The sequence below is a fragment of the Nilaparvata lugens genome, chromosome 3, assembly GCF_014356525.2.
Source record: "Nilaparvata lugens isolate BPH chromosome 3, ASM1435652v1, whole genome shotgun sequence".
NCBI lineage: Eukaryota > Metazoa > Arthropoda > Insecta > Hemiptera > Delphacidae > Nilaparvata > Nilaparvata lugens.
In genome coordinates, this window is record NC_052506.1 from 89,573,805 (window position 1) to 89,590,514 (window position 16,710).

Sequence of the window (16,710 nt, forward strand, 5' to 3'; positions counted from 1 at the left end):
TTCTCAATTCTAATTCTCTCTGTTTCAATATATTAAGGAAGAATATAATCATATAAATTAATTTGTCTTATTGACTTCATTCAAAAGATCATACAAACCTACAGACAACTACTGTTTAACCATGAGAATTATTCAATATTCGAGCACAGGAGATGCAATTAGCATAATCCATTACAATGTATTGTTCTTGATGAGTGGTTTCAAAAATATAGCCAGTGTTTGACTGACTGGTGTCATTCCAAATGTTCCATATCACAATGATAACTACACGAATATGCTCTCCTGGTGTCCTCCAAGAATAGCAGACACATTACAACAAATTCCACCAACTTGATATTCCGCTCAAAATTCATTCCACCTTCCCCAAGTGAGCTTGTGAGTAACTGGAGCGAGTGAATGCGACGCAGCTGAGCGCGAAACTCAAGACACCATTATTAAGCTTTCTTCCACATTTTCAAATTTCTGTCCTATGCTCAAGTGTGTGAAATTGACAAAACAAAAAGGTTCACTGTAGGGGCATCTTCTTGTTACTTCCGTGAGAGTGAGCGAGACAGTTTTTCTGCGTCTAATGCAATAAATTCATTCACATTTTCGCACGCTATATCCACGATGCTTGAGGAAAAACATCGTCCAGCAAACAAATTGAAAACTGAGTATGTGGAAGTTCAGAATCAGATAATTTCAATCTAATTAAAAATTAATTAATCTTTTTGAATCTGTCAAGTGTTATGCGTGCTTACAAACACCATCTAAAGCTACTTATGTGAATTTGAAATGTATTCTAAACATATCATGCACCTTCATAGCATCAACTGTCATGATTGCACTGAATATAGTTCCACAATCAATTAAATTAATTAAATTGAGTAGGGAGCTGAACTTCGTTGCCTCAAATTTCGAATTTTCAACGATCCAATTAAATAAGTAGAATACAAGATATCCTGCGTTTTCAGTAAAGGATTATCTTACAAAACTTCACTGGAAAAAACAATTATTGACTCCATTTTGTAGAGAGTTTAAATTGGTATGGATTTCAATATCAATTCCTATCTATATATGAAGCTTGCTAGAGCTAATCAATAATATCCCATATCGAAAGGGATGCCATTGTTTCAACTTTCACAGTTAGAATTGATGAACATGTGATTAATAAGCTAGTGAAAAATCATTGAAATACATTACATATACTGTGTCAAATTCTGATTTTCCTAATCATTGAATGAAATTGGAACATAGTTTTGATGAATTCGTATAGTTGAATTATCGAATTTTGATGGATTCGTATAGTTTAATTATCGAATTTTGATGAATTCGTATAGTTGAATTATCGAATTTTGATGAATTCGTATAGTTTAATTATCGAATTTTGATGAATTTGTATAGTTTAATCATCGAATTTTGATGAATTCGTATAGTTGAATTATCGAATTTTGATGAATAGTATAGTTGAACTATCGAATTGACTCTCAAATCAAAATAAATATTTCTAATTTTATTGAAATATCAATCAGTATCTACGATTCATATTTGATTGCACTGATGATATTGCAGAAATGCTTCAAATCTTTTCAAAATTTTCTGTTGAAATAGTAATTTTATTAATAGTTAATTATTATTTTTGTAATTATTATGGCCCACTATAACCTTAAGAGGAAACAATTTAATTATGGTTTTTTGTGTACCACGTATATGTTATGTAGTTCTATGTTATTTGATTCTATATGAAACCATAGAGAAGTAGACGCATTCCTGAAATATGTGGCTAATATGAGTATCTCATGAGTAACTCTACAACTCAGTTACAGTACTGTGAACCGTAATTCACTACTACCACCGTACAGATACTGCATATATCAGTCAGGATACTTAACATATATACAGAGTGTTTCAGAACTTCTTAACAGTATTCTAGGGCATTGTTCCCAGGTAAGAAACATCGAAATACAGCCGTCATTTTGTTTTTTCACTTACTTTTTTTTAAATGGTTATCAAGCCATTCAATAAAGTGCAAAGTTTCATTTCCATTAAGTTCAGCCATTATTTAGGAAAATATATTAAATGATGAAACAAGAACAAAATGGCGGCTGTGAGAGTAACTAAGAACTTTTGGACAGTTTAAAAATTATTCGTTTTGATCTATTTTGACGACACTATACTGTCTAATTTTTGAATAATAAATATTAAAGACTAGTACTGACGTGTGGAGCGCATTCGGATTTTTCAAAAATCCATTTTCAACACTCAAAATGTGAATAGATTATCGAATCGACTCTCAAATCAATTCATATTTCTAATTTTATTGAAACACTCTGAATGTGCTGCAAATTATTTTTTTAAAAATGCGAAAGCGTTCCACACGTGAGTACTAGTTTCTACTAACTATTATTCAGAAATCAGACTGTAGTCTGGTTAAAATAGTTGAAAACGAATTATTAACCAGGTAGAACGCCCTAGAATTCTGGCAGGGAGTTCTGAAACAGTTTGTATTATGTACAGTACTGCACAGTACACCCTATAGTGAGGTCCACGTTATAATGGCAGTGGAGAAAGATAAGAGGACAACGTTGCCGATCCTCTGTCTTGTCAACGCCTACTATAGATGGTAGCTGATACAGGTTTATTGATGTAATATTAACGTTACACTCGCGCTTCGCGCTCGGTGGCTACCATACCCAGTAGGGTGGGTTAGCAGCCTCCGCGCTTCGCGCTTCGGCTGGGAGGCGGGCTTCGCCCGCCCAATCGTCTCTTGTCACTGTTTAGTGTTGGGTAGCAGCCTCCGCGCTCCACGCTCCGGCTGGGAGGCGGGCTTCGCCAGCCCAATCGCCTTTTATGACTAATAATAGGGTTGGATAGAAGCCTCCGCGCTTCGCGCTCCGGCTGGGATGCGGGCTTCGCCCGCACAATTGACTTTTACGACTGTATAGTAATATTATTACGACTGTATGTAATATTAACAATTCATTCTCGTTTAAAATAATCAATTATATTATTTTTATCAAGAAATTATATTTTTAAATAATTTCCTAATGAATTTTAATGATGAATATGAAAAATGTTGTTGATTTATCATTTTACATTGCTAAAAGACGATCTGGCAACAGAGCAAAGCGAGATAGAGATAGCGCTATCTACTTTGTTGAATGATAGACAAGGATAGCAATACCATTGCTAATCAAACACTGCCATTTTTTGAATTGAATTGAATTTGAATGAATTTATTTGCCAAAAACAAAATACAAAAAAGCTTTACAAAAAATAAATATAAGTATATGCTACTGCACTTAAACCAAGATACATATTTATTATTATTACGTGTTATTTATTCACTTTACATTATTACGTGTACCTCACTATAGTAAAAATAGAAAGAAAAATAAAAATCTTAGTACCCTTTTTGAATTATTCAATCACAACATGTTTCAACATTGATGCCATTTTCAAGTATGGTATGCTACTTATAGTAACTTATGGTACAGATAAGAACATATGTACAGATTCTGATGTACTTATGTTACACCCTATAGTAAGTACTAGCATAAAGAAACAATAGCGTAAGTAGATATCCCATGGTATAGGGCGTTTATGTCGCAACTTTTACTGTTATCCCAAGCCGTTTACTGTCGATTATTGTTGATTTTTACTGTTTTGACCGGGTAAGGGTGTATGAACGGCACAATATGAGAGACTACCAGTGTCATAAAGCTTCACGGGAAAGAACTACATGGGCTATCGGCTTATTTAACAGTAAAAGTTGCGACATAAACGCCCTATGCCATGGGATATCTACTTATTCTATTGTTTCTCTATGGTACTAGTTCACTTGTAGTACATCACCTGCAGCTCATACCCAAAACATGCAAAGAGTACCTTTAACTAGTAAGAGCGTTACGCCGTCATGTCAAAGTAATAATTATTCGATCAGCCTTGATCAGACACCTGAAATTAAAGGCCTGAAGTTTGCAGCTAATGACTGACCTGGTCTGGTCCTGTAGCCGAGCGTCTTTCTGGCAGAGCAGCAGGAGAGCAGGGCGGCCGCCGTCGCTATGGCAACCAGCAGACGCATCTCCGATATCAACTTGGCCAGAGTTTTCTCACAAGGGCACTCTCAACTTCTTCAGCACATTACACAAGGCCAATGCCTCTGCTCAGTGTGCTAACTTGCCCTTCACTCTACGCTGTTAATATCCTTCAACATGCTTTCGATGCACTAACCATCGATTCCCGACTATATTGAAATCACAAGATAACTATTGAATCACGGATAATAATTATTGTTGTGAAAAATCGATGTTGGTTTATTATCTGAGATCAAATGAACATTAAATCGACTATTTGTCACCAATGCAATATAGATTGTGAAAATAGAAGAGATTTGTTGGAGGGACAATACTTAATATTCTATTCAAGTTTTATTGATACCCTCACTCTGAAATCAATAGAATAACAACCTTAATCAAGACATCATTATTAAACCAAGATTGAGAGTAGTTTGGTTAAGAATTCATGTTTTTTCATTCTATTACAGTAGACGTTTGTGATTAGTGACGTTTGTGACAGTTTGTGACAGTAGTAGGTAGTGATTAAATTTTGAGAGAGCAGAAGAAATAAAAGATTTATTGATAAATTACTGGTGATGGCACTTCAAATGTATAGTATTTACTAATCGATTTAATTATAGGCTGAAGTACATTGAGGAAAAATGATGAGATTTGAATTGTACCAATATTATAACCCGATTTATAATAGTCACAATTAATTCATGCAAGATTTGACTGACTACAAAAAAGGTTTTAAATTTTTCACTATAATGGGAATGAGAATAAGATCTGTAAAAATATGAAGTGGAGGTTTTCACAGTCGCACAGAAGATTCAATATTATTTTTTATTGATGATATTAATCAAATAATATTACTCTTCCATTCTATAACGATAAATAACTTGGTTTATTCTATGAATGTGTTTTGTTTCGAACCTTCTATTGAATTCTGATTTCATGTTCTGAAAAATCAATCTTATTAACATTGAAATAAATGATCCGGAACTCAAGTGATAGTAGATACTATATATACTATTACAGGGTATATAGTTGCATTATATACATGAATGGAATGGGATATAACATAGTTTTGCCGCTAAAGATTAAGCTAGAAGCTTACACTGTGCCTGGAAGCGTAATTGACTATCGGAAACTACCTCCATCTATATCCTATTATGTTAAGCGAGCAATTCCTGTATTTATATATCTGGTAATTTTTATATCTGGTAATTTTTATATCTGGTCATTTTTATATCTGGTTATTTTTATAACTGGCTATTTTTATATCTGGTTATTTACGTTTAACGGATCTCGAGAACGGCTCTAACGATTTTCATGAAATTTGGAACAAATAGATTCTATGATATATATATATAGATTCTATGATATATAATTTTATGATATATAAATTCGATTGCTCTAGGTCTCATCCTTGGGAAAATTCACTGAACGACATTAAAAGGATAATTCATCCTTGGCTGAAACAGCTGTGGATAGTACAAAAAAGTGAGTATGTGAAAAATCAAAATATCGCATCCCCGGAATTCATAAGATGACATATAGCCAGCTGTGAAATAAACACGATCATTTTAGAGAATATGTGTTCTATTTATGAATAAATAAAAATAACGAGCGAAACTCGGTGCCCCGATATTAATACATTATAGAACCGCAATGAAAGTCCACAATAATGATGTTTCGAAATTCTTTGATGTTATAATAGATTTTACCGTCAACATTTTTTTTAGTTTTTGTTGTTTTCAAGTGAAAATGGACTAAATTTCATAAAACTGAAATAATAACCCTATTACGAACTTATGTTATCTGAATTTGGGAGAGAAATAGTACAAGGAGTATCCTTAGTTTTCCTCTCCCGGTCAGTTCTCTTTTGTAAACATCACAAATGATGATCAAGTATCTATATAACCTTTATAAAACTTTTTCATTCATTGTATACTTATTAGTTGGTGACATGACGTTCAATTGTTAGCCAGGTTAAATGAACTCCCAGTAAGATAGAAATAGATAGGGAGTTGGGAACATGCTGGATCATCGCGAATATCTAAATGCACCCAGCAAGTATGAACTATGCATTCGACGGCATCTCAAGCTGTAATATTCAGTAGACACGTCTGGAATGTAGAAATTCGATATCACCATGAACGGATAGAACTGAGAAGTGCACTGAGAATCGCTCGTTGAGTATTAACATGTATTTCATTTAGCAGTCGAGATTATCATCCTGTAGAATAATTTCCAATCATTTCATTCAACAGATGAAGTGATCATTCAAATCCTTATCTAACCCAATCAAAACTCACATTTTGAAAGTTTCCAAGACTTCATTTAGCAGTCGAGATTATCATTCTTTAGAATAATTTCCAATCATTTCATTCAACAGATGAAGTAAGTTATCATGCACATTTTGAAAGTTTCCAAGACTTCATTCAGCCAATCGAGATGATCATTCTTTAGAATAATTTCCAATCATTTTATTCAATAGATGAAGTGATCATTAATAAATCCTTATTCAATCCAATCAAAACTTGAAGTAATCATTGATAAATTCCAAATCATTTGATTTATTGGTTGAAGTGATAATCTTGATAAATTCAAATCACAATCGAAAGTGGAACTGGAATCCTTCTAAAATGATCACAGCCTGCTCTAAAATGTCTATACCCTATACCTAGGAGTGGTCCTATACATGGCTCTATACTTTAGGAGGAGCGAGGAGTTACTTAATTTGTTGTCTAGTGGATTGAGTTTGGATTGCTAGTGAGTGGATTGCTAGTTCGCCTAGCAGCCTAGAGATCGTTCAAAACCGCTCATCACCAACAGATTTTTACCAGGTCACTCCTGTGTTATCGGATGGGCACGTTAAAATTTTGGTCCCGGCTGAAGTATAACAGACCATTGACGGCTTTAATTGATATATTCAGGCGAGTTGGGACCTCCCGCAAAAAAAAGGCCATACGAATTACCTTACCTACATGGTCAAGTCATACCTGGCCGAATAGAATGATGAATAAAATAATATACTAAATTTTAAATAAAAAGACAAAGAAATTGTCAAAAACCACAGATTTTATTGAATGTTAGAAATCTGTGGTATTTTACAATGTCTTAGTCTTTTTATTTTAATATAAATAATTACCACGATATCAACTCCTCAACTACACACAAAATAAATATACTCTTTAGCTCATTGTATTGATTTTGAGGTTTACGAGCATTCTGAAAAATACTGAATAATATAATTACCACAATATCAACTACATGGTCAAGTCATACCTGGCCGAATAGAATGATGAATAAAATAATATACTAAATTTTAAATAAAAAGACAAAGAAATTGTCAAAAACCACAGATTTTATTGAATGTTAGAAATCTGTGGTATTTTACAACGTCTTAGTCTTTTTATTTTAATACAAATCAACTTCAACTACCACAATATCAACTTCTCAACTACACACAAAATAAATATACTCTTTAGCTCATTGTATTGATTTTGAGGTTTACGATCATTCTGAAAAATACTATCTCACGAATTGAAGAATAACAAATTTCCATCAAACACCCTTGCTCTCTCAATTATTACCAGTTATAAAGACTTTGAAATTAACAAAGCTCAGAGCTTATTTGGAATTGATTCGCAATTTACGGCCCAGAACTACGTAAACACCGTAATGACACCGTCCGATCATATTGATTGCAGCTCAATGAGACTGATCATGTACTCTCATGTCTCCTCGTCTAATAATCTATTAGAGGGAGGGAGAGAGACAGCGCACCAGTGATGCCATTTCAGAGCAATGCGCCGTTTGTTTAATGTATTATTCAGCGACGAAACAGACGGCATACAGACACACATCGGCAAATGACTGACTTCAAAGAAAGACCAAGGCATGGAACTGCAATTATTATGACCGAAGAACTAACCTACTGTTTGACAACTGATCAAGCAGAGCTGATCGTATCAGATGCGCGCGCATATGACCACTCGCACCGTCTAGTGACATTCACTCAAATCTGTCTTCATTCCTCATAAATAACATAATATGCTTCCCATTCACCTCATACTGACGGTATGAAGTGAATCTCGTAGAAGTCAATGAACCATGTCCACTTAATACTCTGATCCATTCCGTTCTCACTATTTCAATTTTTGATAGTAGAGAAATCAAAGGATTTTCACAAAATGACTGACAAATTGGAATTGATTGATTATATCAATGAAAAATGTAGAAGCTAAACTTCATAGTGCTTGCCGGTTTTGATTAGAGTAGTTATAGCAGATAAAGCTTTTGTACCTCTAGAGCATGCGAGTGTATTCAGAATATCGTTTTGGGATTTAATATGTATGTCAGTGGCTCAACATCCCTTGAAGGACTTAGGCCTACCAGTTTTTGGGCAGTTCAAGTTGTGTAGTTCTGAATGATTTTAGTACCCAAATGATCTTTGGTTTTCCTTCATTTCTTCATGAAGGATTCCTTCGTGTATTGGATGGAGAGTTTCAATCATTTTATTGATGATTTGAATCGAGATTCTCCTAATGTATTATTCTAATCATAATATATTCTCTTAATGCTATATTTTTAATGCACAGTATTTTGAAAATTTTATAATCCAATGATCCAATCATGAATAGGAAAACAATATTATGAATGGAGATGAATTGATGTTAATGAGAAGTAAGTAAGTGAAAGACAGTTGATATAAGAAATGAGACAGACCAATAAGGATAACTCTTGCATAAAAAGTTGGCAATAATTGAGGCTCAAAGTTCGAAAAGGTAGCTCATTTATCTCAAGACTAAATTCTAAATTTACGTTATTTACAAAAAAACATGAATAAACTTGGTTATTAACTCATCAACAACATAATTGGTGATAAATAATAATGCGCAAAGGGTAGATGGAATATGAACAAACTGCATTGGAAGTTCAGGGAAGAGAATCTATGCTTGGGGAAAAAGTTTGACTGGAATCCGAGGCGGTGGAATTTTATCATAAAAAAAATTATTATGCTTAACAGAATAATTTGAAACATTCAATGAGAGTTTGATGAACCACAGGCACATATTAATTCTGATATATCTCTCACTGAAAAATGACATTTACAAGTGATAACTGTGAGATGCCTGGTTGCAAGATCGTCACATTTAACCATTCACGAAGCAGGCAGAGAAAAAACAAAAATAGTCAACTGTTATCTTCCTAGCATAAGTTAATGCACTCTAGTGACCTTACCCATTCAATTTTGCAAAGAAAGATAATTCAATAAAAACAAATCAATTATTTATGACGGGAATGAATGAAGTTGACAAATCGTATAATATTTGCAGAGCAATAATTAATGAACAACGTTTGGAGACGATAAATTCCTTATAGCTGTATATGGAAGTGATAAACTACATTTTTATCACATGGCCAAACTCAATAGAAAAGTCTGATGACCGAGAGGTCATCTCAAATTAGAACTTCATGTTTACATTAATTAAAAAAGATATAAAGATATTTTCATGACAAATCACTTGAGATTGAGAATTGGCACACTTATTCTTGGAAATGTTTAGTTAACATTAGCGATCTATGTAGAAACCAATCTGAAAAAAAAACAAACCAATTCAATTCAAACAAGGGTAGTTTTACAGATAGGCTACTAAAATGAGGAGAAAAATTCTCTCATTGCAATAACATCTACTAATATCTGTTATTGATAACAATATAAAACTATATTCAATTCAATAATAAAAAGAACTCTTCAATAATGTTGTGGGAAAACTATGAAATTGATTTTTCTATCAAAAGCAGAAAGTTGTTATATGTTTTGTTATGTGAAGTCGAAAGGAATGAAGGCTGCACTTTAGTATATGGAATGAACTTACACTCGTTTGAAGAGTATTAAAACATTATTTTTTTATTGAAATGAAAAAAAATTATTTTCATATATAACAAGAAACAGAACTTGACTTGTCATTACCATAGAATGAATCTTATTAGTTAATTCTTTGAAAAAAAAGAGAAACCCACACCGTTCTGATCTCCTACAGTGCATATTGCAAGTTGCAAGGAAGAGTAATGGGAAGGAGAGGAGTTGGCAGAAGAAGAATTTCATAGCGGAAAAAATTGAGAGCCTGGTTATCCATGAACACCGCGGAATTGTTCCGTGCAGCTGTGGATAGGGTGAAACTAGTCACCATGGAAGCCAACGTCTGGAAGTGGACCGGCACATGAAGAAGAAGAAGAAGAAGAAGAAGAAGAAGAAGAAGAAGAAGAAGAGAAGAAGAAGAAGAAGAAGAAGAAGAAGAAGAAGAAGAAGAAGAAGAAGAGAAGAAGAAGAAGAATGCGTTAAAATGGAAATGCCCGTGATGAGTTGAAAGGCTAAATATACACCCGAAATTAGCCTATCAGATCAGATTTTTCTTTTCAATAAAAAAGTATCGATATTATCAATATTCTGACATTATATCTGATTGACAATTTATGAAGACAATCAAGTGACCTGTAGATTCTAGAGCTCTTCTAATATGTAGCCAGCCTATTAGAGATGTTAAATTCACAGTCCCTTAGCTCTACACTGATCTTCTCGTGTAGAGTTCTAGGAAAGCCTGCATCAGTAACATGCGGTAGGTTAGAGATAATGTTGAAAATAAAGGTCAGTATTATAAGACCTTTGACATAAGGGCATAGAGTAGCCTATAGATGAGACTGCTCCCTGACAACTCAACAGAAAACCTGTCAACTGATTCCTTGAACAGCTCAAGTATTTTTGCACTTTTGTTCCTCTATTTCTTTGTGGTTCAACAAATTATATTGTAAATGATTAGCGAGAATCAAGCTGACAACGAAGTTTTAGAGTTTTCCTTCAATAGTTCATAAACTTTGAACAATACTGTCAAGATTTGAGCTAGGCGGATGCAAAAAGCTTATACTATCTCCTGATAGTGAGAGATGGATAGTACTCTTGTTTTCTCTTCATAAAAATAATATACAAGACTCTTTCTTGATATTACTACTCTTTTCTCGGAAAAATATTAGATTCAGAATATGTATAGAAATGTTCTAAGGGAATACTGTTATCATTCTCCAAGAAATACGCACAAAACTGGCTGGAAATCTGATGCCAGTATATGAACAGAAAAACCAGCTTCAATTACCTTCAGTATGAATACAAGATTCAAATGGGATATCATTATCGTTCAGCTTGAGGTTACAGTACTGGATTTATCTGAGGAAGATATAAATTTTAGATGACAGAAAAGCTAGTTTAGTGATACAACTCAATTTTCGTAGGTAAAACGTGGAAATAGACAGGGCTTGGAATGTTAGTGAGGGGATATTGTTGATATATGAGATCATATTGTATTCAATGTTCTGTGACATCATTTGTGTAACGGAATTTGTTATGTAGATGTTGTCATTGAATAAAACTTGATTTGATATAAAGTCCAGTATGATTATCTAAAGAATAACTTTTGTTAATTTCATAAAAGAATTATCGAAAAAAAGCGGAGAAAGGCTTTTTTGGTTTCCTATAGAGAAACACTTTCTTTTGCTGTCATAAAATTATGAATGTTTTGATAATCTAATCATAAATTATCATACAAATAAGCAGGGAAAAGCTCTTCCAGGTTTTCTACAAAATATGATTATACTCCTCACAGTTGTGTTGTGGTACTTTTCCATAATGAAAACACAAATTGAAATTGTCAACCACTTATTAAAAAGCCCTTTTTAATAAGTGGTTGACAATTTCAATTTCAGTTTTTTGGAAAACACAAATTGAAATTGTCAACCACTTATTAAAAATTCCTTTTTTAATAAAATTGAAATTGACAATTTTTGACAATTGAAATATTGTCAACCACTTATTAAAAAGTCCTTTAAAAAATTTTGTTGACAATTTCAATTTGTGTTTTCAAAATATACCTCCTTTGATTTCATAATATTGCTCCATGATTGAATACTTCATGGAGTCATAATCAGAGTTCAGGTTCCCCAAATTGTATCCTTGATAAGAGCTGCACACTAAAGTCTACTTTCCAAAATTTACATCCGATACGAGTCGTAAACGAAACCCAGCGACATAACTTGATATTCATCCCTTATATCTATAGTTATCACTCGACGACTAATTTAGGAGACAAATTTGGCGAAGGCGTGCAGGCTACATTTGCGTTATGTGCTCAAGCAGTTGTTCAACTCAGAACTAAACACTAGAACAGTTTCTGTCGGCCGGGAGATTCTTCGAGTTCCGTCTCGGAAAGTTTCATTTATTCCGTGTAATTAAGCCAAGCCAACGATGGAGCAGGCCATTAGTAGGTTAAGAAACGCTGTAACCGTTCGGAAAGTCGACGGGTGAGCAGACTGCTGTGACCGCCCCGAGCATGAGACACGACCACCCCTAATGGTTATCTAATCCTGGGTCACGCTCCATTCACCCAAAAATAGTGTTATCATTGAATGTGATTTGCTAAGTGGGATGTGTGCTTCGATCTCAGTTATACGCCAATTGAATGATTAACTTCAATTTATTGGGTTAAACTTACTTAGGCTGAAACGCTCCTCAATAGAGCCCTAGATATTAGTCATTGATAGGAAGTAAGAAAATTTGTTAAATACTGTACATTTTACTCAATATCGATATTTTCATGTAGGATGTTTTTAAGATTGAAATGTTAGATCTGCAAATAGAGAATATAGTTGACGTGGCAGTTATCAATTTTGAATATGATAGAAATTATGATTGCCAATAATAAGAATTGAATTTTGTCAATGGAGAATTATTGAGGAAAGCTATCAATTATTATGTTGAATTAAGAGTGGAACTGACATCAGATTAGGAAAGTGCAATACTGTGGTATTCGTAGAAATATTTTTATGTTTAATTTTAATAATTCTAGCCTATCATTTTATCCAATAAAGTATTATTTTGAAAGAATACAAACGGCGAAGTTGTGTTTTAGACTCAATTTTGAACTAACTTTTGAATAATTCCAGCCTATCATTTAAAATCATTCCAGCCTATCATTTTGAACTAACTTTTGAATAATTCCAGTCTATCATTTAATCCAATACAGTATTATTTTGAAAGAATACGAACGTCGAGGTTGAGTTTTAGGCTCCATTTTGAACTAACTTTTGGTGGTTTAACCATTATTTGATTCTTGTAGCTAATTGACTACTCGATTCTTGAATTTGAGTTTTCGAGTATGATACAAACCGTTAGAACCGTTAAAACGAATTACAGTGTATTTATTCCCTGTGTTACAAACGGAATAACAAGTCATAATATCGTCACCAAAAAATGTTTCCGCCATTTCGTGCATTATCAAATCCGCCATTTTGTTCACTCGACTGTTGACAGCAGCCAATCAGGTTCAAGTATTCCGACCAATCAAGAAGAGGTAACTCCCACAAACAACCTTTTAAAATAGAAACCGCCATTGACTTTCAATATAGCAGTCAATCAGGTTCAAGTAGTATAATACCGACCAATCATAGAGAGATAACTCCCACTATCAGCTCTTCAGATATGAATCCAGCATTTTCTCAACATGACTTTCAGTATATCAGCCAATCAGGTACCAGTATAATACCGACCAATCATGGAGAGGTATCTCCCACTAATAACTCTTTAAATTTGCATCCGACATTTTGTCAACTCGATTTCAATATACCAGCCAATCTGGTTGAAGTATTCCGACAAATCAAGAAAAGGTACCTCACACTAACTATTGAGTTAGTGTAATAAACTATAAATAATAAGTAAAAAAAGTAAATAAATAAGTAATAACTATAAATCTATTGAGTTAGTATTTCACTCACAATTGAATTTATCACTTTTGGTAAAGGTAGCTTGCTATTGAACCATTCTACCTCCTCGAATATTTGTCGACAAATCAAGATGTGACACTGTCAACCTGTTTCAACCATAGTTGAATGAGGACTCCATAATTATTGTCCTTCAACAAACAATGAGAAGATCCAATAGCAAGTGTTGAGGACAGAAAATAATTTCTGTACAATGAATAGGCCTACTTTTCTCAACACAACTTACTGTTTCCAATCATTTACGATATCATTTCCATTTGGTAAAGTTGTGAGAAGCGAAACAGTCATCTATTGACCTCATATACAGATGATCATGCATGTACAAGAAATAAACACATTGCATTTCAAAATCCTCAATCACTGATGTTGATCGCTCTGGACTAAACGAAATAAAACCCAGGGAATAATGATCACTGGTTTATGTTACAAGCATCAATCAGTTGGTAATTTGATACAACAGAACTGCAGCTCCGGTATGCATCTCGTAATGTACCGGGAAAGATGTGGGTGTTACCCAACAACGTAGGCTCAAGTACTGTACTTGAAAAATGACAGACAGCGATTACCCCTCTCTATCACGCTGGGCAGTCTCATTTAATATGTGCATGTAGACTGAATAGCCGATGGCATTTCAGACTTTACGTCTAAACATTGCATCCATCAATGCTGTTACTGGGTGTGGACGATATGATGGAAATGATGATGTTGATGATAAAAGCAGAAAGCTTGAATTGGAAAACAGTGCATCAATTGAGAAAAAAATCAGCTCTCCTAGTCAGATTCTTGAAATGAGTATTTTTCTCCCATTTTTTTTTTTGTTTGAATTCAATATTGCGAAAGGAGATGAACAGTATGAAATAGAATGATGTACAGAGATAATATAATGGCTTTATTCTTATACTTCACAAATTACTGGTGATGTTGGCGGAGTTGGGACAAAAAGAGCCTCCTCTTTCACTTCGTCCACATTAGAATTGATTACATTCAATCCTATTATATTAAGCGAGCAATTTCTGTGTAATTGTATATATTTTTATAAATGGTTATTTATGTTTAACGATTTACACAAAATTTGGAACAAAGTAGGTTTATGATATAAAAATTCGATTGCACTAGGTCTCACCCCTGGGAAAACTCGCTTAAGGGCATGAAAAGGATAATAATTATTCATTCTTGGAAAAACAGATGATAATTTCGTCGTCTGTCGATAACAGAAAATGCGTGTACCTGTGTGGAGATCAGCTGTATAATCAATCAGCTTACCGTATCTCGTGAGAAATATTATCTAGAAATTTTAATAGACTCGATCAAAATAATCTGATTTGTTGACATGAAATGATATATCATAATATTCAAAGTTAATAATTATTTCACCGTTTTAAGTGATTTATGAGTGTTATTTTGTTATTCAATTTGGTTTGTAAACAATCTAAATTGGAGCTTTTATGTTTTCTAATATTTGGGCTAAAAATTCGACCTGAATTTAAGTGTATGGAACATAACCTACTTTTTGAATATTTATAGAGTATAAATCAAAATTTGGGGAAGAAACAGTTTTGGGCTGTGTCTGTTAGTCCTTCCCCAATCATTTTGAAGAATTGTGTTCTGTTTATCAATAAATAAATAACGAGCGAAGCTCGGTGTCCCAATATTAATTTATTATTCAGGGCAATAATATGCTAACACTATGTTTAATGCTAAACCACGTTTACTTGTAGATTATGGTTGCATTTATCATAATGTGTTTCATACGGGGTTTAAACTAACAGCTGACAATTCTCCGTTTACACCAAGTATCTGCATACGGGCCCAAGAAAACTTGATGAAATATTGACGCTTTACAACCATTGAACTTTGAATGAGTCTGATCCACATAAATCAATAGACCTGGTGAATCGATGTATTTCAGCTTTTATTGAGGAAAGTTCAGTAGGGAGATCTCCAAAATAACAAAGTACTGGACAGGAGGACTCGAAAAGTACTGTTCAAAGTACTGTACATAACCAGGAGGAATCTAAATTTCATGTCAAACAACTTTGAACATAAATGTGAGTGAAATTTTATGTAGCATATTTTTTCTTTTGAGAAAACTTCACGGGAAATTTTTTAGGTTGGGGACTCAATCTTTCTCATCACCTCTGTCGAATTGTCTGGAGACTAGCGTAGTACTAAATACAGTAACTATATTACCCATAATAATATAGTTACTGTGGTACTAAACTGAACTGTTACTAAATAACCATACAACAATACAAGACCAAGAGTTACTTTGAGTGAGTTCGATCAACATGGAATTGATAATGAGCAGGAAATTGAAACGTTATCATTATTAAAGCAAGTTCAGTGATTTTCAGTATGTTCAGCTCTAACCTACACCATTAATCAATTGAATTGAAAGCCACACAACGTACGAAAAACATCTTGCACGAGTTATCAATCTATAATGACCCGCAGATTTGAGATGCCTCCCGAATCTACTCTGGGATGGGATAAGATAAGTTTTAAAGCTGAGGTTGATTTTTGTAAATGAATAATTTGAATGATAAAACCCGGAGAGACAACCAGCGCCGGAACACAGCTTGGCCATTAGAGTGTCGTTTTTAAACGAAGAAAGTTTATCATACGAACGAAAACTGCTTAAAGATGAATGTTGTGAGGGTGGAAGGAGGTGACGAAGAAGAAGGGGGGAAGGAGGAGGAGGATGAGGTGGTGGTGGAGGAAGAGAAGGAAGATAAGGATGAGAAGCAGAAAGGGGAGGAGATGGAGGAGGAAGAGGAGGGAGAGAAGGAGGTGGAGGAGGAGGGAGAGAAGGAGGTGGCGGAGGAGAGAATGG

The 16,710-nt window shown here is 34.0% G+C and overlaps 1 protein-coding gene across 1 annotated transcript in view; it reads right to left on the reverse strand.

Moving 5' to 3' along the window:
• Positions 1-16,710, reverse strand: part of LOC111048257 (basement membrane-specific heparan sulfate proteoglycan core protein) — a 259,916-nt gene that overhangs the window by 235,923 nt on the left and 7,283 nt on the right. Inside the window, 1 exon segment of the mRNA XM_039422952.1 lies at positions 3,976-4,225. Coding sequence (XP_039278886.1) covers positions 3,976-4,063 — 88 coding nt within the window. The 5' untranslated portion in view covers positions 4,064-4,225.